Source organism: Platalea leucorodia (genome assembly GCF_965183815.1).
Source record: "Platalea leucorodia genome assembly, chromosome: 7".
Lineage (NCBI taxonomy): Eukaryota > Metazoa > Chordata > Aves > Pelecaniformes > Threskiornithidae > Platalea > Platalea leucorodia.
The window spans coordinates 19,621,026-19,647,112 of NC_138829.1; the positions used below are offsets into that span (position 1 = coordinate 19,621,026).

The window sequence follows — 26,087 nt, forward strand, 5'->3', positions numbered from 1 at the left end:
ACTGGAAGAACACATTGCCTGTTTAACTTGTCTGATTTTAATTTGAATGACATTCTGTTACCATTTAATAGTAATTACAAATCTTTATTGACTTGAAAAGGTTCTTTAATTACAGGTTTGCTAATTTTATTTGATTGCATAAATTAATGGTGTTTGTTTTAATTTGGGTTTTTTTAGGTATTATTTGATGATCTTGGACCATCTTTAATCCGGCTTTCTAATCCAGATCTTCAACATCAACTAGTGTACTCATTTTTGCAATTCCTGGGAGTTCCATGTACAAGTAAACTCTTTCCTTCCAACCTCTATATTGCCATGGATGAAAATAACATCTTCGACAGTGTGCTTTCTGATGAAAAGCCACTGACTTCTGTTGGTTTTCCACTTTCTGGATTCAACAGTATTGGTCATATGGACACGATGCTACGAGGGAGACATCACATAGGCCACTATAAAGAAGGAGAGGAGTTCATACAGAATGTTTTTCATGTTCTATTCCTGCTATTTTCAGGAAAGGAAAAATCTAACCTGTCCATTTGTTGGTTACAGTATGAAATATCCAAGGTAATGAGGAATCTGCGTATAATAACTCTTGTGATGTGTGGCTTTCTTGTCTATCAATATTTATATTTAATTAAAATAAATATTGAAAATTAAGCCTTGTAGGACTAAGAATTCGTATCAGGAAATGCCAGTTAAGGTTGCACCCCAAGTAAAAAAAAAAACCAAACCAACCCTTTTCTTCAGTGCATGTTACACAGTGGAATACATGTAACAAAATATTTTTTTGCAGTTTCGGATAAGTGTTATTATAGGATTCATTGTATGCTAGACAGGAACGGATGCAAGTGATTTTTTACAAGGCAAAGTGGGTCAGCCAAGTACTTTTACCAAACTATTCTAAGTGCATAATTCTCTACACCATTATAAGAGCACCTTATCAAGAAACTTAACTACTTCCTATACAAGTTAGTTTATTTTCCTTTTCTCAACCATTGCAGGTTAGCAGCTCTTTATTTAAGCAGTTGGCCTTTTAAAAGAGTGAAGTTTGATATTACTTAATGGCAATGGCAGGAGTAAGAATGATAAGCCTGTGTAATTTGGCTATGTTGGAGGGAGCTGACAACAGGCAGTTGTGACAACTTAGAGTACTCAATAGCAACAGATCTGGCTGGTAGTGAAATGTGGAACGATATGAAAACAAACACAGTAATGAAATTAAAAAACTCTGTGAGCTTTTTTTTTTTCCCTTTCTTCTCCCACCCCTCTCAAATTTTGTTCTGTTTATTCTCCCCTGCAGGTAGTTCAGTGTCTCCAAGCAAAAAAAAAGAAGAAGCTGAAGGCACAAGGGAGAAAGAGTAAAAAGTTGGCCAAGAATCTCCTTAAAGCACCTGACAACCGAAACCATCTTTCTCTCTGGAAACTGTATGCCTACCTAGAATGGCTGCTTGGTAACATTGATGATGCCAGGAAAGTGTTTGACACAGCTCTTTGCACAGCAGGGACAGGAGGATTGAAGAGTCCCCAGCTCTGCAGCCTCAGTCTGCTTTATGCTCAGCTGGAAGTGGAACTACTAGAAAGTATAGAAGGAGCTGTTATGTCACGTGCTGGTCATATATTGACCAAATTGGCTGAAAGTGGACCATACGTGCCCTATAGTGGACAAGTGTTATCTGTGAATGTCTTGAAAGCTCGTAAAACATATGAGCACGCACTGGAAGCTTATTTAAGTAAAACGCCAGTTTCTGATCAGGATCAGGTCAGTGATGCTAATCAGCTGGTTAACTTGGTTGGTTGTTACGCACTGTTCCAGTATTTGACTGTTGGGATTGATGCTGCAGTATTAATATATGCACAGACTTCAGAAAAACTTGAAGCTTCTGGTCCACAGACATGTGAAAATACTGGAGAGAATTTTGGCATTCAAAATTTTCCCACTGCTCTTGAAGCTGTCACACTGCTGCATACAAATTTACTCAGATTCCACATGAAAATTAGTGTTTATCCTTTGAATCCTCTGCGAGAGGCACTAACGGAGGCTCTGAAACGGTATCCTAGCAACCAGTCTCTTTGGCGGTCATATATCCACATCCAAAGGAAGTCGCACAGTGCTAGCAAAGCACGAAGATTTTTTGATGGTGTCACAAGGTCTACTAATTCTTTAGAGCCATGGCTGTTTGCAATCCAAGCAGAGCAGATGAGAAAAAAACTCATTGAGAATGTCCAGAGGTAATACCTTGCAGCTCCTTACAATTATGCTTTTTTTGATCTGTTTTGATCACTTAACAGAGGAGAGAAAATATTATCATAGTTCTCATTTTGCTGATGAAGAAGCTGTAGCTAGGGAAGGTTATTTGTTCAAGACTGAACAGTGAGTCAGTGGCAGAATTCTGAACAGAATTGAAGACCTAGGTGATAGTCTCACGTCCTTTCTACTGGATCAGATTGTATGTTGCTTTGTGTTTGATTACTTGCTACTGACATCAAGATGGTACGCATTTATTTAAGTAATTTTTAAACAGCTAAGACGGCTTAGATGGCCAAGGTAGGCACTGTGAGCTTAGAAACTGCTGCATTTTAATACTGCAGCAGTGAGGAGTGTAATACAACTACGTTGCAGTTTCTGAGTGAGCTCGCTGCCCTACTTTGCTCCTGGATCACAGAATACAGATGTGGCAGGTCTGTTTCCATAGTGAGTACTTAGAATGTCCTGAGTTGGAAGGGCCCCACAAGGATCATTGGGTCCAACTTCTGTCCCTGCACAGGACAATCCCAAAATTCACACCATATGTCTGAGGGCGTTGTCCAAATGCTTCTTGAATGTTGTCAGGCTTGGCACCGTGACTACCTCCCGGGGGAGCCTGTTCCAGTGCTCCACCACCCTCTGGGTGAAGAACCTTTTCCTAATGCCCAACCTACACCTCCCCTGGCATATCTTCCTGCCGTTCCCTCGGGTTCTATCGTTGGCCGTCAGGGAGAAGAGGTCAGCGCCTGCCCCTCCTCTTCCCCTTGTGAGGAAGCTGTAGACCGCAATGAGGTCTCCCCTCAGCCTCCTCTTTTCCAGGCTGAACAGACCAAGTGACTTCAGCTGCTCCTCGTACGGCTTCCCCTCTAAACCCTTCACCATCTTTGTGGCTCTCCTCTGGACACTCTCTAGTAGCTTCGTATCCTTTTTATACTGTGGCGCCCAAAACTGCATGCAGCACTTAAGCTGAGGCCGCACCAGTGCAGAGCAGAGTGGGACAGTCGCCTCCCTCGACCGGCTGGCCATACAGTGCTACTTGAGAGTTTAGTTTTCATATGGGGCCGTTGCTAGGTAGAAGAGGCTGGAAATTTCCTGAGTTTGCAGTGTGATCTGGGCTCAGATTTTTTGCTCCTGGGAAAGGAGGAAAGGGTAGGAGATATAGGGAACAGAGGTATGTGTTCATTCTTAAAGCTTAGTCTCTAATTGTTGTCTGCCCATTGCTTGGAGCTACTTATCCACTGCTCCCTACATATCTCTAATAACATTGGCAGCTTGGTTCTTTGTGTCTGCACATAGCAACAGAGATTTCTAGGAAAATGTTATCTGGAAGCTTTACATAGCTGTAAGCTTAGAATATTCACACTTGATGAAATCACAGAATTATCAGTGTACTTTATAAATGACGGCGCGCCCACTGCTTTGATTGCCAAAGTCTGGCAACAGGCATGCATACGTGATAGTGACATTCCTGAGCTGTCAGTGTATGTCATCCTAAATTGTAATAAGAATTCTACAGCCACCAAATGTAAAGGAGGATTGTTATTTGATTTACTGTTAATTACTGTTAATTATAGACTGACACTATGATAGGTTTTCATTATTGTTACTGGAAACTGATGTTAAAATTCCAGAATAATGATTTTCTCTGTGACATCTAGTTCCTTTCCAGATTGTTCTCTGCTATCACAGCCTTTCCTATAGGTTATATTTGTTTAGGGACAAGTTGGATGTTGCAAGAGCAGAGCTGAACAGAGAGATAAATGGCCTGTCAGTCATGCATAAAACTAATGTTTTATGATGTTGTGACAAACTAAGAAAATGTCTGTACTGTGTGTGACTATTTCCTATTCTGTTTTGTATTTCTGCTTGTTTTAGTGCATGGAATTCATTTAAAGAAATGAACATGAAGGGTAGAACAGTAGCGTACATAAGTCAGCGTGAGGTACAATGCTTCAAATGTCTGACTCCATGAGGAGTAGATTACATCACTTTCCCTCATGGCCAAGGTTAAGATGAGAGGAAGCATAACCTCAAAGACCCTTAAAGAGGCAAGTTAGGAGCAAGTGTTAAGGGCAAGTGGAACAAGCTGGCAGGCTAAGAGAATGCACACAGACAGAAGTGGTGTTGCCATGAGTGCTCCAGGCTGTTTCTTCAAGCTCAAGCATCAAAAAAAGCTGGTCTGTATCAGCTGTAGCTAGAAATCAATGCTTCGGTGAAAAATACGTACCTGCTTTTGTGTTATGCCTGGAACTTAGGGGATTTGAATCTCTGGGTAAGAAAGAAAATTATTGTAATCATGGTTGAAATCCAGAGCTGTAATCTAGGCCTTGATCCAAGACCAACATATGGTCTTACAAGGGTGGCAGGGGTAAATTTGAACAGGCTTGCCTGGGCACCAGAAGAAGGCTTGCTGACCAAGACTTGAATTTGGTTTGAGTGCTATGCCAAGCTTGGAATGATAAATGGTCTTGAATGAAGACTAAGATAAGTGTTCTAAGATCATATGATAGTGGATTATTGTACTCAAAGAGAAATTATCTCATCCAGTTGGACAGGGTTAATTTTTCAACATACTAAAAGAATTTTCATAAAAATACCTCATTTATCTTTTTTTTCTAACTGATTTTCCTATTTAGAAATGTATTGATTAGATTAGCAAGTGCTAAAAATCCAGTTTATAATGTTAGAGAGCTTGTAGCATGAAATGCAAAAACCTGGCTATATACAGTGCTATGTGAACAGAGACAGTACATTGATCTTTACCCTCTCTTACCTGGATGTGGTCCTTTAGCTTGGGTTTAAGGGATTGTGGTTTTTTTTCCTCTGTGTTTCAGGGCAGATGTTGGTGAAATACATTCTACTATTCCTGAAACTGGGTTAACAAATCGGATTGTAGCTCTATTTGAACATGCAGTTCAGAGTGAAAATGGGACCCATTGTCCACTGCTGTGGAGAATGTATTTGAACTTTCTGGTAAGAAAAGTATCAGTTTTGTTTTGGTTTTTTTACCATATTTGGAATTTCTCATGAACACAGCTACAATACTGTAGATAAAAAATACGTCATAAGATGTCAATAGATGGATTCCATCCAGTCTTACAATATAAAGGTAAGTGGGCAGGGGAGCAAAATGTAAAAGAAGCAGCAAATTGTAGGGACTTGGATTTTATTATTTTTATGTAAGTAAAATCAGCAAAGATGACTTGTATTTATGTTTTAGACCTACTTTAGGGTTCTGTAAGGAAATTATAAGGACTTCAATATTTCAGTCAAATCTAGATCCTGATTTTGTATAACTTCACAGAATCACAGAATGGTTGAGGTTGGAAGTGACCTCTGGAGATCATCTTGTCCAACTCCACTGTTCAAGCAGGGCCACCTAGAACCAGTTGTCCATGACAATGTCTAGATAGCTTTTGAATATCTCCAAGGATGGAGAGTCCATAACTTTCTGGGCAACCCATGCTAGTGCTCAGTAACGCTCACAGTAAAAAAGTGTTTCCTGATGTTCAGACAGAGCCTCCTGTGTCCACCAGGACCCCCAGGTCCTTTTCTCCCAAGCTGCTTTCCAGCTGAGTGGCCCCCAGCATATATTGGTGCATGGGGTTGTTCCTCCCCAGGTGCAGGACTTTGCGCTTTTCCTCATTGAACTTGATGAGATTCCTGTCAGCTCATTTCTCCAGCCTGTTGTGGTCCCTCTGGACGGCAGCACGACCCGCAGGTGTATCAGCCACTCCTCTCCGTTTTGTGTCATCTGCAAACTTCCTGAGGATATACTCTGCCCCATCAGCCAGATCGTTAACGAAGATGTTAAATGGGATTGGACCCAATATTGACCCCAGGGTTACACTGCTAGTTACTGGCTTTCAACTAGACTTTGTTCTACTGATCACCAGCCTCTGGGCCCAGAAGTTGAACCAGTTTTCAGTCCACCTCACTGTCTGCTCATCCAGTTCTTACATCAACCACTTGTCTAGGAGAATCTTATGGGAGGTAGTGTCAAAGGCATTACTGAAGTCCAGATAGACAATGTCCACTGTGCACCCCTCATCCACCAGGCCAGTCATTTCATCATAGCAGTTTGTCAAGTTGGTCAAGCATGGCTTTTTGTGAATTCATGCTGACTACTTCTGATGATTTTATTTTCATTCACATGCCTGGAAATGGTTTCCAGGATTAGCTGCTCCATCACCTTCCCAGGGACCAAGGTGAGGCTGACTGGCCTGTAGTTCCCTGGGTCCTCCTTCTTGAAGACAGAGTGACATTTGACTTTCTGTAGTCTTTGGGCACTTCTCCCAGTTGCTGTGATCAATCAAAGATTGCCAAGAGTGACCTCGCAATGGCATCTGCCAGCTCCCTCAGCACTTGCGGGTGCATCCCATCAGGGCCCGTGGACTTTTGCATGTCCCGTTTGTTTAAGTATTCCCTGACCTGATCCTCTTCCCCTAAGGGAACATCTTCCTTGCCTCACATTTTCCCCCTGGTCTCTGGGACCTGGGGTTCCTGAAGGCAGTCTTGCTACTAAAGACTGAGGCAAAGAAAGCCTTCCATACATCAGCCTTTTCCATGTCCTGTGTAGTCAGGTCCCCTGTCTCATTCAGCAGGGGGCCCACGTTTTCCTTACCCTTTGTTTTGTTACCTGTGTACTTACAGAAGCCCTTTTTGTTGTTTTTGACATCCCTTGCCAGGTTCAATTCCAGTTGGTCTTTAGCTTTCCTACCTTCATCCCTGGAACAACTTCCAGATCCGAATTAGAAAAAAAATAATGCATTAACATGTGTACGGTTTTGATTTATGGTAGAATAAAGAATATGGTAAAAAGACTATTTCATGTGGTCCCCTCCAATACTTTCTTCTCTCTATTTTCTCCATACTATAAAAACTTTTCCAGACCAAGATTTTTTGACTGACATTGGAGCAAGCGAGGTGCAGTCCACATGCAAAAGAAATGCATGGTAGGGAAAACATAGCTGTAGCTTTTACAACTTGCCTTGAATTTTCACAATCTTTTTGAATCTTAAAAGCTGCCTATACAGATTATGCTAACTGTCATTGCAGAATAACACCAAAAAGCAATAATGTTTGTTTCTTTCGTAGTTCGCCATGGGAGTACATAAATAAAATCAGCTTCACATAGGCAGTTTTGTCATCCTGGTTCTTTTCTTGCTTCTCCAAAGTACAATATGGAAGATGAAAACACAAAAGAAATGCTTGGAACTCGTGTAAGGGGAATTTCATTCCACAGTATTACTCCTCTGTTCACGTCCTCTGGTGTCGTAAGTTGTCAGAGGGGCACAGCAGTTAGCAGGCTGTGAAATACAGAGGAGGCAGGGGAAGGAGAGACTCTTGTTTTGTGTTTGAGAAGATCTCTTGTGTGGGACTATTACTGTGACCATTTCTACACAAATACGTGCTTGTGAATATTTTATACAACTTTGCGTATAGGAATGTACAATTGAATTACTGCTATTCTTTACAAACTACTAATGAGACTCCAGTATGCACAAATGCTAAAGTCAAGTCACCCAGTGTGATTTATCACTAACGATTCGTTTATGGAAGAGATACCATTTTCACAAGAACAAGAAGGAATATTTATTAGATGCCAATAAGATGGAGGAAAATAATACTTTTACAGTAATAGCTTTGAATAACATTGTTCAGAGAAGCAAAATCAATTAGAAACATTAAAATTTTCAGATACAGTCATAGAAGAGGAAGAAGTTGTGATTGTCCAGTATTACCCTAAGTTCTGTAGATCTCTGTTTTCTCCTTGGGTGTGTCTAGATATTCAGTCTTTGCTATTTTGGGCAAAAGCTTCTCACTGTTTAAAAGCACGTAGCTTTTATATAGATTTTGAAACAAACTATTTCTCTCAAATTCCTATTTATTTTTTATGAAATCACACTTGACCAATCTGGTAGCCTTCTGTGATGAGATGACTAGCTCAGTGGATGAGGGGGCAGCAGTGGATGTTGTTTATCTCAACTTTAGCCAGCCTTTTCCACTGCCTCCTATAACATCCTCATAGACAAGCTAATGAAGCATGGATTAGATGAGTGGACAGTGAGGTGGACTGAAGTCTGGCAGAACTGCCAGGCTCAGAGGGCTGTGATCAGCAGCGTGAACTCCTGCTGCAGGCCAGCCACTGGTGCTGTACCCCTGGGACTGATACTGGGACCAGTGCCCTTTAATATCTTCATTAATGATCTGGATGATGAGAGAGTGTACCATTCACAAGTTTGCAGGTGATACAAAATTGAGAGGAGTGGCTGATGCACCATATTCTGCTGTTGGCCTGTCCAGGTCCCTTTGAATAGCCAAGAGCCTTGAAGATGAATAAGGGTTTGGAGCACGTGTTGTACAGGGAGAGGCTGGGAGACTTGCGGTTGTTGAGCCTGGAGAAGTGAGGGCTCCTGGAAGATACTGTCAGTGTATATAAATACCTCATGTGAGGGTGTGAAGACAGAGCCAGACTCTTCTCAGTGCTGCCTAGTGACAGGACAAGAGGCAATGGCCACAAACTGAAATACAGACATTTCCATTTAAACATAAGAAAAAGCTTTTTTACTGTGAGCTAATGAAACACCAGAACGGGTTGTCCAGAGGTGATGGAGTTTCCATCCTTGGAGATATTCAAAACCCAACTGGGCATGGTTCTGAGCAGCCTGCTTTTGCTGTCCCTGCATTGAGCAGAGGGGCTGGAGCAGATGGTCTCCAGAGGTCCCTCCCAGCCTCTGTGATTCTGTGCAGAACTTCGAGGCAGAGTGCTACTGAAAGCTCTTTGCAGAGCTGCAAAAGATGAGTATGCAGCTTAGCGCACAGCTCTGACAGCAGGGTTTCCAGTAAGTTTCTACAACCAATGTATCAATAATACGAAAAAGAATTTCTAGATTTTAAGAATTGGCAAGGGAACCTGCTGATTTTTAGCAGCAGTACTGATGTAGTCAGAACAAGAGAAAATGTGAACCCATGATTGAAGATCTCCTCTTCTCCAAAGATCTCAAAACATTTAATGTATTTTCAGTATTTTGGAATTACTGCTTTTTTTTGGATTTGCCATAAAACCCCCTGTTTGTTAGGTGTTTTTTTAAAGTAGCCCAATTCAAAAGATTTCTTCACAAGAAATTGTAATTATTTCTACCTGTAACTGGGATGACTGAAGCTAAGGAGACTGTTCAGCACTCTGGCTTCTGCTGCCCTTCTCTTTTTAAACTTCAGATAGCTGTGTGCTCCGTACTTGTACCACAGAGTTGAACGGGTACTTTGAGGAAGAAGTTTTAACTCCTTCCAGAGAGATGCCAATTTGACATAGCCATTTTTGTACGTAAGGGGATTCAGCCTTAACAAGCTTCTGCTGAGTAAAAAAATGTACGTGCATGATCTCTTCAGTGCACAAAAATAAGGTATTATCACCTTGACTCTACCAAAGATGCTCTTGTGTAGTGTATGTGTAGCATATCAGGTGTTAGTTTTGGATAATGATTTGCATTCTTGCCCATTGCAGTATTATTGTCAAATGTAGGCAAAGGCACTGACTTTAACTGAAATACGCAGCAGAGGCTCTTTCTGCTAGCCTTTCTTCCGTTACTTGCCTTACAAGTAAAGGCCTCAAACTCCTTAAAGACATCTCTTCCATTACATTGAAGAGTGTAACCAGTGTCACCAGTGTAACCCGTCAAATCGCATAGCTACCACAATATATAGTAATAAGGATACCTCAGCAGAAGAACACTGAGCTTTTCAGCAGTAATTTCTTTGTCTCAGAGATACTTGTTTTATTATTTCAGCTATTAATGTATTGAAGTATGAATATTTTTTTTCTTGTGCAGGCTTCACTAGGAGAAAAAGAAAAAAGTAAAGGATTGTTTTATAAAGCCCTTCAAAACTGTCCTTGGGCAAAGGTAAGCATAGAAAAAATACAAACCTGTCATCATACTTTAATATTTGAAGTTCTGTATTTGAAAAAAAAGTTAGACTTCAGTAGTTGTTGTAATGAGTTATATGCAAGTGAAAGGAAAGATTTCTGAAGGAGAAGATTGTCTGGAAATAAGAGATGCATCTGAAATGGAAACAGACATGGTGGTCAGTGCTGTTGGCGTTTCAGGACAGAAAGGTGTTGCATTGCGTGGGGCACGGAGATAATAAATTCCTCTCTGTGTGATCTAGCAGTGATCGCGTCTTTCAGACCCTGTTTTATCATGAGCATGGTAGTAGCAGAAATATATAGGCAAATAAAAATGTATTTAGTTAATAGTATAAGAAATTATTCAGGAGCACCTGCAGATCTTCACGTGATGGCTGTATATGCTGCAAATGCTCCAGCGCCTCTTGACCTATGCTGTATCTTTTTGAATAAAATTATTTGGTAAGAGCTGGAAAAGACTTAATTAAACATCTACGTTGTTGTCACTGTAGAAGTACTAATTCTGTGTGTGTTATTTAAAGAAGTATATGGTGTTTCTTATGTTCTTGCTACAGAGTTGTTTGCCTATCTACATACTTCTTTATACTGTGGTTCTTGCGATGATAGAAAGATGGCGCAGAAAACGTTCTCCTTGTCTTTCTAGGTGCTCTATATGGATGCAGTAGAGTACTTCCCTGATCATCTGCAAGAGACGCTTGATCTAATGACCGAGAAAGAATTGAGGGTGCGGGTGCCTATGGAAGAGCTGGACCTACTGTTAGAGGTTTAAAAGATGACCGTAGATGAGTGGAGAAAGTACAGAAGCTAGTTCCAAAACTAACAGACCTGTCTCTTTTCAAAGAGGAACTCTGTTGGGACTTGGGTACTATGTACTTTTTTTCTTTTAAGTTGGGGTGTGGGGTTTTTTGTTTTGTTTTGTTTTTTTAAAGCTTGTATATAAATTGCTATCAAAATGGAGTTCTAGCTGGAAGTATTCTGGAATCAAGTACTGCATTTTGCCCACAAAAACGCATCCATTTCGCTGAAGTATTGCTGGCTCCCACAGAAGGCTGCCCTCTTATAAATAGCCTCCTGTTGAACGTTGCCCACATTTCTTCTTCTATTGTTTGAAATTACATTCCCCGGAGTTCAGCAGGGATTCAGTACATGCCAGCTATGGTTTGGTGAGCAGCACAGGAAATAAACATCTGCCAGATGGACGCTCCACTGTCCTCCAGTTGGCAGACTTTGGTAATTTCCTTCAGCTCGCTATGCCTGCGTGTGTGTATAGAACTACCAAGTCAAACAGCCGTGACGTCTGTACACGCGCTGCGAGTAACAGCGAAATCTTTGGTTGAGCAGGCACCTATTTTGGACTTGTATTTGTATGTTTTGACAGATGACCATTTTAATACAAATATTTATGAAAAATATACCTGAATATTTGAAAATTCAAAAGGAACTTGAATGATTTTTTATTTCTTAATTTAATAGAACTGAATGTATTAAAAATGAAAGTGTATCCATAATGCATCTCTAAGCAGCTCACTTTTAAACAAGGTTTTGTAATTGATTACTCGCTTTTGAGCCAAATACAGGCAATCATCACGAGAGAAGTAGAGGTCTGGTCTGTATTTAATCCTCACCAAAGAAGGCAGAGTAGTCAAAACGTGATTGTTTAATCGGTAGTTCTATTCCAAGAGTCTTTAGGCAAGCTCCTTGAGAAGTAATATGAAATATGGTAACAATTTAAAGATATAGTTACGTTATATATTTATTTTATAGGACAGAATATGCTGAAATATGTAAAAGACTGTTTAGCATCCCTACTCATGAGACCCAAGTACTCAGAACCTGGATCTTCATCTGAACAGAGGGCACCTGCAGGCACTGGATTCCCAAAACTGTTTCAGAGGTTTTTCAGGAGGAAACTGTTGCTGACAGCACTAAAACAGTCGGGGTCAGCCAGCTGGTGAGATCCGATCACGCTGAAAACTATGGCTGGGCAAAGCCGTACAAGCTGCGGCGCAGTGGTGCCTGTAGCACCACATACAAGATGATAGGTAGAATACATTTTAGTTTAAGCTGCGCTTCATTTATTCCTTTCTAAAAGTATTTTAAATATTACAGGGAATATACAGAATTTCAAATGGCATTACAGCACTTCTTAAGAGCCTTATAATACTGCTGTGGTTGCAAGTGATGCTGGTTTTGCTGTAATTGATTAGTCTGTAAAAAATACCTTTTTTTTTTTTTTTTTTTAAAAAAACATGCTTTTTTCAGAAATGACAGAGCTCCTGAATTGGGGGGGGGAAGGGAGAGAGAGCGCGAGTGTGTCTGTGTGCGTGTGTTTTTGCTCTGCCATCGAAGCAGAATGCCCTTTCCTCTAAAGGCCTGGAAGGGCCGTGGAGGGGGGGACGGTGGATTGTGCTCCCGCTTGTGTTTCTATTCAGAGTCATAGAATCACAGAGCAGCCCCGCTTGGGAGGCATCACCTGGGCCAGCCTCTTGTGGGACAGGGAGCCTAGGTGCGATCACCCAGGGGATCCAGCACCCTCTCCAGTCGCGTCTGGGAAAGCTCCAGGGATGGCAGTGATGGCTCTGGTTTCGGTCACTTCTCTCTGCCACGCGTCCCCTCCCGGGGCCTCTCCTTTGCACAGCGCCTCCCGTTGCTTCCTTCGCTTGGGGCGGGCGGAGGCTGCTCGCTTCCTGGAGCTCCTGGGTGAGCCCTGCCTGCGCATTCGGACCCCAGTAGCTTTTTCTGTCCTTAACGGGGACGCACTTGCGGTTCGCTTTCTCCTGATCTTTAGTACTTTTGTCTTGATCTTTGTAACTCAAGTTCAGAAATGTTGGAGAAAGTGGCAGGAGTTAAATTCTGCTGCAAAAGGTAAGAATTTAATTGTCAAATATGTTTCTTTTTCAGCTAGCGTTGTGGCAGACAGCGTACCAGGGTTCTTGGTTTAGCTTAACACATTGCAGCTTTCCTTCAGTCAGCCGAACCAACCTCTTTTTTCTAGCCAGGACTCACTGCCATGTCCCCAGTGAAAAAAAAGCCTTGCTCGCTAGACATGTCATAAAGCTCTCCAGCCCCTCAAGCGATGGCGAGATCAACTGCCATGATTAGAAAGTGCTAAAAAATCACTGGCTTTTTGTGACCTTTGCAAGGAGACAGATCTCATAAGGTTTATAAGAATGGGTAATAAAACTTTGCTTGTTGTTTTTCTGTCTCTAGATGGAAAACAACTCTATTTCAGGGTTCCCGTCATCCAGATTAAATAAAAAGACTCCATTCATGTGTAGCGTTTGTTTTTAACAATGAACCACATAACTTTTACACAGAAAAACAAAAGCTCTTGGCCTTGCTGCTACCATTGTTGTTAGAGCACTGGCAGTTGCAACGCTCAAATGTCTGGTACTGGCCAGCAGCTGCTCCCACAGAAAGTTTCCAGAACAAAGACTGCACATTGCTTAACTGTGCAACTTTATGTAAACCTTAAACATCGCATGTACAACATCTGGGAATTAGTTACTTGCAACTTAAGCACTTCACCAACGTACACTACACCGAGTACTTAATAAGCAGCGTGTGCATTGCTACAACTTAGCAAAACGGAAATCTCACTCCTATGGGGATGGAGCTGCAGGCCCTAGACTGGTTTAGCGGGGAAGACTTCATTTGAAGACCACAAACCACGTGAATTTCTCTCTGCACGCCTGCAGCAGGACAAACCGCGCGCCTCTAGCACCTGGACAGCACCTGGGGCGCGCAGGGCTGTGCCCAAGCCCCCCCTGCTGTGCTGGCTCCTTTTAAAGACATTCTCTAACGGAGAGTAAAGCATCTTTCTTTATATAATGAACTGTAACCCCCTTGGGAAAAACAAATTTATAAAAACCCTTTAATGTTACAAGTACCTTGCCCCGACAGGTTTAGATCTTTGAACTAAGAATACTAACGAGTGTCCACCTTGCTTGCTTGTAAGCACAAGCGCCAGCCAGAGCGGGGTACTTTTAAAGTGTATCAGAATGTTACCAAAGGTTGCACATTTCTCATTAATTTTTAGGACACCGAGGTTACTCAAAAGTGACTTTTGCCCTAGTTGCTTAGCCCCTAAAGAGAGAGGCAGAGAAGTAATTGAAGAACAGCAGCAATTCTACAGCAGTTGAAGACAGCTGCCAGGTGGGGAACCTGCTTACGCGCTCCTCCCCGCGCGCTGTGCAGAGTCTGACTACAGCAGCACAGTTCCACGTGAACAGCAGGTCTTCGCCACCACCACAGTTCAATTCAGATAAATGTTTTATTGGGAAATAAGTGTTACACTGACTGAAAAACCACACCCCACCAGGATTTAACCTCTTCAAGAGTTAAAATCAGCTAAACTGTGGTTTTACACAAGACTGTCATCAACACAGGAGGAGCTCCTGCTAGTCCCCAAAGAGAGAGGTGCCTTAGAGATACAGTCCCTCAGGGGTTCCCTCCTGCTTCTTATAGAGAACGTTCTCTTTAGACTTCTTGAAGTCTTCATTTGTTACTTTCATTCGCCGTTCCCTCAAAGCCATCAGCCCAGCTTCTGTACAAATTGCCTGCAACAGAGAAAGCAAGAATAAGTTACTGTCTCCGTGCAGCCCCTCCACGCCCCCCTCAGCAGACAGCAGCATCTTCTGACTCTGCAGGAGAAGTGACGAGTGTCAAGTTCGATGCTGTTCAGTAGCACTGCAGCATGTAAAACAATCCGGATAAAGCCAGATGAGCATCTCCTTCTGCATCAGAGTAACACGCCCGTGACCGAAAGGCAGCTTCCTAACAAACAGGAGTATTTCCCTTCTGCGCAGAGAGATGCATCCAGCTCTGTTGGCAGCTGACGGCGTTACCCTGCAGTGAGGCGGTGAAGTACTGCCCCGGCTGGTTAAGCTGACTGGTGGGGGAACGCTAGCAAGGGCTCGCTCTGCTTCAGAGAAGTGGAGTGTGCGCGCCTGAAGCTTCCTAATCTACAGTTGCATTTTTATCTGCTTGTAACATAGTCTCTAAAACTGCTTCTTGCCCTGCACTATCTAACTAATGTTTAAGCTATCATCTTGCGTGTTTGTGCAAGATTCCACATTCCCCTTCTAGTTTCCACTTTGCTACTTCAAAAATTTCCTATTCAGATAACACAGGTACATACTGTTACCAACACGAGCTACCTCAATTACAATTTTGGTAAGTTTCCTGTTCGTAAAGTCATAAAAGGTATTTTAAAGCCATCCAGCCGTCCCTGAGTGATGTAACCAGAGGTAGTTCGAGAACAGTTTCAACAGACAATGTTTTTGGATGCAGTAAAAGATGAGATTTGATTTGTGTTTTGAAGTATAACAACAGTGACATACACTGACCTTAATATCTGCACCACTGAGATCATCTTTTGCCATAATCAGCTCATCCAAAGTCACATCATCTGCCAACGTCATCCTACTTGTGTGAATCTGAAAGATTCGCTTCTTGGTCTTTTCATCGGGTAGAGGGAACTCGATTTTCCTATCAATACGTCCTGTGCAAAAGAAAAGTTCAGTCTTAGGTTTTTCGCGTGCAGCTATAGGAAACAGAGCAGGAAGGACATTTCAGGGTTAGGCTGACGGCGACTGCTTCTTCGCCCGCAGCCAGCCCTGTCAGGGCAGGCAGCGAGGTCAGACTGCTTGCAACGAACAGGCAGCTGCTGGAGCTGGAAGATACCGCGCTGCTGAAAAAGCCTGTGTCATTGCCGGTGAGAGACACCGCACCTGGGAAACAGGAAAAGCCTTCCTCGAGTCACATATAAATCTAAAAAAACCCGATGTGTTGTAGAACAGAAAAGTATTAATCAAATACTTTTGTTTTGTAATAAATTTTATTCTACTCTGAGATTACATTTAGCTCTGAAGTTTAATTTTCTGCTGCATACACATACACGCACAAAATAAATCACTGTGGCAACTCGAAGAACTCTTCCTCCCTATATAACCAACCTCGCCCAAAAAACCCCAAAACAAAACCACAAAACCCGAACTGAAGAAAGAAGGTTTTGCATAAATAGTTCTGTTGCAAGTCCCTACCAGATGTTTCCTCTATGCCAGCAGGGACTTTGGATGTTCTGGTACTCATTGTTCCAACTTTAATGAGCAATCTTTTTAAAGATATTTTCCATCCCTGGATCACTCCTGTTTTTCTTTAGTTTACAGTATCTTTTCTAAAAAGGGTCGATGGCACCACATGAGATATTCCAGACTACCACACACCATGGTAAATCAGTCCACCGAGCTGCTAGAAGTGCCCTGCTTGCTCAAGCAATGGCTATGATTTAAATACCCGATAGGTGTAGGAAGTTTCCTTCCAACAAGTTTTAGATCATCTGAGCTTGTCTTTTAACGCTGCTATAGTATGACCCCCTCTGTACTCTAGCGGCGCTGTTTCTGACTTGGAGGGGGTAAGGCTAAGATGGGGACAAAACCCGGATTTTTTGAAAAGAACACAAACACACCTCAGCAACTTCGTACTGAGGAGTTCAGAAAGAAAACCTCCACAAGTCCATGCAGTCTAGTGACCGTTCAGAGTAGTTCTTGGACAAATCTTAAATGATCTTTGCTCCCCCTCTTACCTCTGCTATTGTCGGTAAGGAAGCAGGCTGGTTTCCTTGCATCAAAATCCAGGCTCTCCCTGTTAAGGCTGAGGTTCTGATCTATGAGGCACAAGTGGTGCTGCCCTGCCTTCCCCAGCTGCTGAAGATGTTAACGAAGTGCTGCTGCTGCCCTGCAGCTTGCCTTAACAATTACTTAAAATAGCTGTGCCATCTTAATACAAAAGGAAGAATATTCAAGTTTTTTATGTGTATCTATCTAAGAGGAATTAACACATTTCTTCTCTTCCATAGGTTTTTCTCCCATTTGGAAGCTTGTGAATGGGTTCCAATTTTAACAGACAGATACACCAACACAGATGAGATGGTGAATAAAGACAAAGCAGTAACTTGCAGTCTTTTTACCAGCCCGTGTTTGACAAGCTACGACAAGGCCTTTCACAAGAAAAGCGACTTAAGCATGCACAGCGGGAAGTCTCTTACCTGGCCGAATTAAAGCTGGGTCCAGTGTTTCTATTCTGTTTGTAGCCATGATGACTTTAACATCTCCCCGAGAGTCAAACCCATCCAGCTGGTTCAGCAGCTCCAGCATTGTACGCTGGATCTCTCGCTCACCACCTGAATTTGAGTCATACCTTTAAGAAAACAACGTAGTCAGAAAAAGCACTACGCAAATTTAAGAACATACTTCACACAACTGCTACAAATGTATAAACAAAATAGTGTGTGGTTTGTTTGGGGTTTTGTTGTTGTTTTTTTTTTTTTTTTTTTCCACACCCATAACAGGTTGTTTTTTTTTTTTTTTTAATTAATGTTCACCCATAGAAAACAAAAAGCAGGTTCTCAGAATCATATTGTGATGTCTAGGTAAGCAGAGAGACACTGAACTATTCTTGTAGCTGGGGAAAGTAACAGCAATCATGTGAAGCAAATCTGTCCTTTTTCCATGTTTGTTGTGCATTTGGAAATCTTTTTTCTCCTAACAAAACTAACAAATTAATGTAAAAAAGGAAAAAAAACCCTAATTCTTAAAAGCACATGCATCCACTTCATAGGAAATACAGCTGGTCACTCATTTTTGCGTTTCAGAGTTTTTCCACAGGCACACACCCTTTAGCCTTACTAACACGGATCCTGATTTAACTCTGCTCTTCCCGAAACACAGGCACCAGTGGCTGTGTTTCTCTGCTCCGTAGCTTAGCCATTTCCTTTTGCTAACATCAGACCAGATAACCTACATCCAAAACAGCTCACCCGTGTTTAGGAGCAGTTTGAAGCAATGTAACATTTATGAAGAATTCTGTATGTTCTGCACTTCACCATCAGTCCAATCCTTTCTATGTATGCTGAGGTACATGGGGCAGAAGCTGCCTGATACTGCAGCTTCAGGACAGCAGCTGTGTAGTAATACATATGAGCAGCTTTTTATTTGTTGTTTGGTTTGGGTTTTTTTTTTTTTGTTTTTTGGGTTTTTTTGTTTGTTTGTTTTTGTTTTTAAACCTTTGACTACTTTGAAGTCTATTTGTATCAGACAGTTCCAACCAGCCTACGGAGTTTTCAAAGTAATACAACTTGGATACAGGCTGCACAATAGTTCGGTGTGGCACGAGCAATGCTTCTCCATGACATCACACTCTAACTTACCATATAATATTCTAAGAACATACGTATTTAGCCACCTACCTGGAGAGGCAAACGATAAATGGGTATATTCTGTATTAAGCACGCTGCTTTACTGTTAAATCACGAAAGCCAATTACTGCAGACTTGGGTTTGCGCTTAGAGGATACCACACGACTTAAACAGAGACATTGTGTGTAAGACACTCTGTGGTAGAGATGCTACCAGGTAGCAAGAGAACAGAGGTTAAGTCTCCAGTCGTATCTATTTAATATGAAAAGGCTGTGAGATATTTTAGTTTCAAATAAGTCATTTGAAGTTTTACTTGTTAAAAATGCTTATATCAAAAAGAGCATTATGAAAATGGCAGCAGAGCTAAGAAACCAAATATCAATATGGTTGCAAAAGAAGTGTTTCTAGTAAACCTTTTATCATCCCTGGCAATACGTGTGTGTGAAGCGGGAGCTGGAATACCGCACCTCTTTGTACCAATGGCATCAATTTCATCAATGAAGACAATCGAGGGCGCATGCTCTTCAGCCACACGGAACAGTTCACGCACGAGCTTTGGACCGTCGCCCAAGTATTTCTGTATAAGTTCTGAACCAACCACTCTCAGGAAGGTTGCTGAAGTTTGGTTTGCCACTGCTTTGGCTAGTAAAGTTTTACCTATTTTTAGTTGGAAAGAAATACTGTAATTAGGCTGCAGGGCAGAAAAAAAAAGTGCTTTAACAAAACAGTCATGAATTTTATGACAGACTTAGCAATGCTTCCATACTAAGCAAGCATAATTTACTTTACGTGTGTTGGCTCAGCACGGTTGTTACTGTACTGTAAGATACCTGTGCCAGGTGGGCCATACAGAATGACTCCTTTGGGTGGCTTTATACCCATCTCTTCATAATATTCAGGATGGGTGAGAGGAAGCTCCACAGACTCCTGCAGCACAAGAAAAACAAACCTGAGTTTTTATAAAAAGAGTGAGCGTTCTCCACAGAAGTTCTGGGGAGATCTCGAGAACAGCATTAATAAAAGTAATGAAAGTGAAAAGAACTTAACTAATTTCAAGACAGACCTTGAAAAATACGTGTCTCTGCCGCCTCCAATTCTAAGGCGGACAGCTACTCTACCTGCACAGGTCTTCCTATTGTTTCCATCTGACATGTGGAAGAGAAGCAGTGAGCGTTCCCCATCCACCAACCTAAACGCATCGTTCGGAGTGTAGAACCCAGGAGTTACTGACTCCCAAACACTCGTGGAGGACCTTGGGGCGGGGGGACCCGTTATGAAAGGCTGCCTTCCACCATGAGTTACCAGATACTACAGATCAATATTTTAAGAGCATTTGTGATTTTGGATGCCAACCCAAAGCAAAAAGGTTGAGTTTTACCAGGGTTCAGATAGAGCTCTGCTGGTAGGAAAACAAACCAACCAACACACAACAAAAACACAAAAAACCCAACTAAACAAATGCAAAACCAAAACAAGCCAAAAAAGCCCCTACCCACCAAATCTTTAGATTGCACGGCAACAGACACTCAAACCAACTTCTGCTCTTTTTACAATTTAACTCTCATCTTGCAACAATCAATAACTTCACATGTTGCAAAATAATAAGTTATTGCACCGATTTTATGAGCTCAGGGCTCTACAGATTCCACAGCAACTATGAAAGGCTTCTGTGCATACAGTTTGTGAATGGGTACGCTACCCGCTTAAGAGATTTAGCTCCGCGAGTCCAAAAATCAAATGAAGGAATGCACTAGCAAGATACAAAAGAACACGACATGCACAGCAGCTGGTCCTGCTGTTACACTTTCAAGCTCCCAGCACAACAGCTACATCGCTAGCTTACTTAACAGTGTAAATAAGTACAACTGAGTACCTTGATTTCTTGAATCTGGTTGTCAAGACCACCGATGTCAGCATACGTTTCTTGAGGAGCTTTCTCCACTTTCATCACAGTTACTAAAGGGTCTGTGTCATCCATCAGGACTCCTATCACAGCGTGAACCTAATTCAAGCATTAAGAGTTGTCAAAGAAAGCAAGCAGCGTCATTAATACAAGCTCATGCCTAAACCCAATGCCCATCTGTTTAGGTGCATGAAATAAACAGCATTCACTCTCGGACCTTATGATCCTGTGATTCTCAGAAAAAAAGGCCAGTTAAGAACAGGACAAGAACTTGTGCTTCGTTTTATAAAAAACAACTCACCTTATGATTTAGCAAAACAGAGCAGCCCGGCTCTAGCAGATCCTTGTCCACAAAAGACAGGATACTGACATAGTGTTCCGATCCTACTGACGTGGACACGATAGCATGGTTGTCATCAATGATCTCCTCCAAGGTACCCACGGACATCGGTGTTCCCCTCAGATCATCCACCTTGGATCTTTCTTCCTGTTGTCAAGAAGAATCCCAGAAACAACTCAAGAACCCAGGCAAAAACATTCTTGTACAACACTGGCTCAACAGCTCACACCAAACATAACGGAACCAGTCTTTGCTCTTGTTGTTTCACTGTCCCAAAAGGCATAAAAGCATAGGCCAGTAACAAAATCCACTATTATTTTAGTCCTATCCTATGGACACTAGGATGGACACTATATGGATGTGCATAGCTAGAATAATCTTTCTTTCTTTATTGATGGATATCTGGGAGATGCACTTTGACAGACCACTAAGAAACAAAAAAAACACTGTGGCCTCATCTGTAGCAACCCATCCTTGGACTAAAACCATTAAACCACTAGAAAAAAGTCCTCTGTTTTCTGGACAGTAATTGAGATTTAATGAAGAATTGTAATTACATAATACGTTTGTATTGACTTACACATTCATGGCACTTTATCTCCATTGCTTTTGTATGAAGTAGTTTACATTAGAACACTTATCGTAATATCAAAAGTAACAGTTCACTCAAACCTCACCTCTTGTTTTTCTTCCAAAGGTTTCATCTGTTCTTGATTCCTGATAAATTCTTCCTCCATTAAGAGGTAATCTTTAATTCTCTCCAATTTCAGCAATTTGAGCCTGCACTGTGTGTGAGGAGTCACTGTAATCAAAGTGGAATCACAATATTTTAGACCAAGTTTGACACGGTACCAACTATTCACTAATTCAGTACCAGAAATTCTGCTCCATTTTCTGACAATAACTCCTATATGAGCAGCAGTCACTATTTTACTTGTCGCACTGTAATTCCAGGTAAAAAACATTTTGAAAGATAATGTTTCCTCTGCATTCCTCCTCATTTCAATTTCTCTCTCTCTTACCCAGGAATTCACGGGCTGCATCTTGCATAATGATAATCTTATTTTGTATTTTTACGTTACCTAGAAATAAAATTACATTTGGCCTTCTGTTTAATCATTTGCGACCTACGTACAGCCAGATCCAGGGGAGAGGAGGGCTCTGCACTTCTTGAAGAGCGGACAGTCCACAGGACTGCCGGCGCAGGCACAATGCTTACCCAGGGGGAGTTTGCTGGCAGCATCTGGTCCCTTTGTTTTCTTCTTCTTTTTCCCCACTCTGGTTGGAACTGGAGGTTCATATTTCTTCTTCTTATCCTTATTCATGAAAAGAATTCCATGGAAAAAAAAAAAAATTAGGATATTAACAATGAAAAAATACACAGAGATGTTAGGCACACAGACAGAGAGAGCTCAACTTAAGATGAATGGCTACACAACAAAATTGACTCCTTTATGATATATAGCGAGAAGCCCCAAAGGAATATTTTTTAAGAAAGTTCAAAAGTTTCTTATCCTGCTCATTTTACATCCCTTTTTATTTAGATTTCTGCCAATTTCCAGTGAATATAGAGCATAGAAGGCTGAAGCCTGAAGTAAACCACAAACAAAATTCCCACATGAAAGGATGAGGAAAATACTGAATCTGAACATTTCTATTGCATTTTAATCAACAGGGAACATGCATTCAGTTTGCCAACTTAGACATAGCTTGCCACGTACATTATACTTCCATCTCCAAAGAAAACTGGAAAGGTCTCTAAGGATCCACGACATGAAGTACAGACCTCATGCAGATAACAGCACGATGTCATTTTCAAATCAAAACCAGTTATTTAAGTGACAGCTTAAAGGCAACTAGTCTTTCCTAACCCAGATATAGTTTTATTCTTTTTAAAAATAAATTACTACTGCCAAATAATTTCAGCATTCCTTTACAGTTAAGCCCCCTTTTTTATTTTTGAACAGCAACCTGTTTTCTCCAGTGTGCACCCAGAAGAGAGAAGGCATTTCATCAAAACTAGCAAGAGTGTAATTTTATGCAGTTCTGAGTACAAGAATGAAAAAACCCTGTAAGATAAAGTCTGTTGCAGCCAGCCTCTGTACTAGCACACCTGCAGTTCATCCTACAAACAAAAGCATTTGGTTTTAGTTACCTTGTCATCCTTCTTGCCACCACCAGGACCATGTCCACCACTCTGACTTTGACCCTAAGTAAAAAGAAAAAAACAAAAACAAAACAACAGCCAAATATAATTACACTACTATGAATCTTGAAACATAAGGACCCTTCCATGTAAACAAATGCCATAATTAGACTTCTCCTATCTAAACAAAATACTAATATATTCCAATTACTTGTCAAAAGTCAGTGAATAAAGAAAAGCGTGCACTCAGGAGGCAGGGAAGGCCACGCTGGATGGGGCTGTGAGCAACCTGGTCTAGTGGAAGGTGTCCCGGCCCATGGCAGGGGCTGGAACCAGATGATCGTTGAGGTCCCTTCCAACCCAAACCGTTCTACGATTTTATGTTTATCAGTATGTTTTTGACTCACACGGCATTGCACTGCCTTGCTACATTGCAGTTTTAGCTCATTCCGTGCTAGTGCAAATTCATGAGCACCGCTAAGTACCGTGTACCACGAAAAGTTCTCCGTCACTCTCCGATCAGCTGATTTACCCGCCCCTCCTCCCGCAAGGACAAACCGGTGCTGCTGTCGGCAGGGACCTGCCACCGCTCCCCGCAGGCGGCCGACCTCTCCGGGGCGATGCCCAGGCCCCGCTCCCGCCTGGCGGGGCCCTGCAGACCCACGGCTACAAACCCCCTTTCTTCTCCGGCAGCGAGCAACGAGGCGAGCCTCCCGCCGCAGCCAGCCCCGCCTCACAACCCTGCCCGGCCTCAGCGTAACCGGCCGCGCTGCCCCGCCGGGGGCGGCCTAGAGGCCCAGCGCCGGCGGTGACTCCGCAAAACCCCGGGCGGCGGCGGGATGCCTGAGGAGGCTCGCGCCCCCCACACCCCCCCGCTCTGAGCTCGGCGGCGGCGGCGCCAGCACGGCCCCCCCACCGCGCCGCACGGCCGCCGGAGCCCGGCGGCGGGGAGCGGGCCGCTGCCTCACCATCCTGCCTCGGCGCCACGCCGGAAATACCGCCCCGGCGGCGCCCGGCGAGGGACGCGGCGGCGGCGTCACTACGGGCTGCGGCGAGGGCCAAACCCGGCCGGCGGCCTGGGCGGGGCACAGGCGGGGCGGCGGGTCACGTGGCGCCGCCGCGCGCGGCGGCCGTTGGCGGTTGCCCGTCCCCGCCGGCGGCCCGGCGGCCGCCCGCCCCCGTCCTCCCGCCCCCGTCCTCCCGGCGGCCGCTGCCCCCCCGCCGCTCCGGCCTCGGCCCCTGCCCATTTGCCCCCGCGTAGCCGCCCGGGCGGCGCAGGGGGCCGTGCGGCGGCCGCTGGGGCTGTCACGCCGGCACCAAGCAGCAGAGGGCTCCGTGCCGCTGCAGCTGCCCGCCGGGCCAGAGCGGCAGCCGCGGCCGCCGCCGTGTGCGCCGTCCCCCGCAGGTGCGCGCCGGCCGCGGGGGTCTGGCTGTGTGCTTTGAAAGGCGCTGGATTCAGCAGGCCTCTGGGTGCCGGTTTCCTGCGTGACGTTACACGTGAAAGGCGTCCGACGTGCTGTAATGCCTGCCTGCAGACGGTCAAATCGTGTCTAAATTGGTCCTCTTGAGTGCAACGAAGCGTTTGCTGGAGCAAAAGTCATTTCTGTCCCCTTGGCAGATGCTTTGCGGTCACCTCTGAACTATTGCTTAAGTTGCAATAGCTGTTGAATACAATTTCAGATTAATAACACTTCTCACTTTTCTTAACAGAAGAAACACATTGTAATGGCTAAGCGGAGAAGACGTTTTCAAGAGTCTGCTAACAGCAGCTTTTGCTTCGAAAGTGTGAAACTGCCTTCTCTGCCATGGAAACCTAGAAAAAAGCAGAGTTCTTTCCCCAGGAGATATTTCTCAGATATTCCTACAGATATTCAGATATTTCAGATATTTCCACACATATTCCTATATTCACATCAAAACAAGAAGCTTCTAATATGTATTAAAGCTCACAATAACCAGCTGCCACAATGTTAATATCCACAAAACGATATTAAAACCTCTGAATATGCTGGGAAAGTATGCCTTAACCCTGGTAGTTCGAGTTACCTCCCTTAAGCACTGCTACTTAACCACCGAGAGATGGGTCTTCCTGGAAAGACCAAAACACTCTGCTTGTGCTGTGCCGCAAGTGGAAACGTTAAAGCGTTTGCAGCTCTGCCTGCTTTGTGTGCCTGCTGCGGGAGGGCCCTGCTCCCGTCGGCTGTCACGGGAGGTTCTGTAAAGTATGCTGTCATGGAGAATTCATCAGTCACAACTTAGCCTTGCGCATCCTGCGAAATCTGCTTTTGACGTGTGCCCTGGCACTGTGGAAGAAGGTATGTGAACACTGTAGAGGATGGCAGCATTAAAGCTCGGGAGAGTAGCCTGACGTATGGAAAGGAACAAAACCAGAGCTAATGTTACAGCATCGATGGAAGGATCTTCTACGGAGAGCAGGTCTGGGCTCGTGTACCGAGTACTCCTTGCAGCAAGTGGTTTCAGAGTGCTACGGGTGCTGGTTGTTCTCCACCTGTAGCGTGAGCTGCCATGTGTTTTGACTGTTCCAACAATATAAACGGGCATTCATTCTGTGTATAAAATGCCAGTAGCTCTTCTTCCAAAAGTTTGTTTTCCTGTAACATTTTTCCATCTGTGTTTTCAAAATAAATGAAGGCATCCAACCTTGTTTTAAAGTTATTTGCAGAGGGAGTAACCAGAAAAGCGTCTCAGTAAAGAAAGAATGGAAATACAAATCAAAGAATGTATGTCTAGAAATGAAATCTAAGCTTTGGGAGATTTAACTGCCAAGAAAGAAGAGACACTGTGACCTTTCTGCTAGGACTTCTTGCTGTGAGCTGACCTGTGTGGGAGTGTAGAAGCAGAGGAGGAAGAGCGGCAAATATTCTTTGTGACCTGTGTTTAAAGTTACAGGGTTTTTTTCCTATACCTGATGCTTCCTTCCATCTCTTGCATCAGCTAGTCAATATAAAAGCATAATATTTTTTTGTGTGTAAGAATTGCTTTTCTTATAGGTAGCACTGTAAGAACGCTGGTAAAGTTTTCAGGAAACCCCTCCCTCCAGCCAAACATAACATTTATACCTACAGTGAGCTCTACCAGTCTGTAATATTCCTGGGGAAATGCAGTAGAAACTTTCAGTGTCTGCCCTTCACATTCCCAAAGCTAAAGCACAGATTGAACACAAGCACGTGCTCGATCCAGAACCAAACGCCTGTTCTGGGTCAACACCTGTGTACGCTGTGTCCTTGCAGCCGAGGCCCCGTCCTTGTTTGGGGCCCGCAGCGGCTGCTCCCTGTCAGCCCGCCGCAGAACCGAAGTGCCTGCCTCCT

General features: G+C 43.2%; 2 protein-coding genes across 7 annotated transcripts in view; one reads left to right on the forward strand and one right to left on the reverse strand.

Annotated features, from left to right (window-relative positions):
* The window catches only part of NRDE2 (NRDE-2, necessary for RNA interference, domain containing), a 40,375-nt gene extending 23,161 nt beyond the window's left edge, over positions 1 to 17,214 (forward strand). For 2 of the 5 annotated variants that reach the window (XR_014228831.1, XR_014228832.1), the window contains 6 exons: positions 178 to 564; positions 1,301 to 2,229; positions 5,080 to 5,218; positions 10,078 to 10,149; positions 10,816 to 11,034; positions 11,937 to 12,307. Coding sequence is in view for 2 of the 5 variants with exons in the window: in XM_082317994.1 (XP_082174120.1) it covers positions 178 to 564; positions 1,301 to 2,229; positions 5,080 to 5,218; positions 10,078 to 10,149; positions 10,816 to 10,941 (1,653 nt within the window). In the remaining 3 variants the exon portion in view is untranslated. Of the gene's footprint in view, positions 1 to 177; positions 565 to 1,300; positions 2,230 to 5,079; positions 5,219 to 10,077; positions 10,150 to 10,815; positions 11,593 to 11,936; positions 12,308 to 17,031 lie in introns of those variants that run through there. The other 3 variants (XR_014228830.1, XM_082317994.1, XM_082317995.1) reach the window with 3 other exon arrangements.
* On the reverse strand, positions 14,455 to 23,821 carry PSMC1 (proteasome 26S subunit, ATPase 1). 2 transcript variants are annotated; one of them, XM_082317996.1, is made up of 11 exons: positions 23,727 to 23,821; positions 22,768 to 22,821; positions 21,832 to 21,928; positions 21,290 to 21,414; positions 20,574 to 20,759; positions 20,243 to 20,371; positions 19,200 to 19,296; positions 18,837 to 19,026; positions 17,221 to 17,372; positions 15,521 to 15,675; positions 14,455 to 14,731 (listed from the first exon to the last, which is right to left on the reverse strand). In XM_082317996.1, the coding sequence occupies exons 1-11, from the start codon at positions 23,727 to 23,729 to the stop codon at positions 14,597 to 14,599; spliced, it is 1,323 nt and encodes a 440-aa protein (XP_082174122.1). In that variant the 5' UTR covers positions 23,730 to 23,821; the 3' UTR covers positions 14,455 to 14,596. The 2 variants fall into 2 exon arrangements, with proteins under 2 accessions (XP_082174122.1, XP_082174123.1); XM_082317997.1 differs by lacking the exon at positions 23,727 to 23,821 and adding an exon at positions 23,244 to 23,533.
* Between the last annotated feature and the right edge of the window lie 2,266 nt (positions 23,822 to 26,087).

What these genes read in the sequence shown, in the direction of transcription:
- PSMC1 (XM_082317996.1), bottom strand. An exon ending in GTGGCAAGAAGGATGACAAG is followed by an intron (nt 21,929 to 22,767) that starts GTAACTAAAACC and finishes TTCATGAATAAG; the next exon opens with GATAAGAAGAAGAAATATGA. An exon ending in CTTTGGAAGAAAAACAAGAG is followed by an intron (nt 20,760 to 21,289) that starts GTGAGGTTTGAG and finishes TCTTGACAACAG; the next exon opens with GAAGAAAGATCCAAGGTGGA.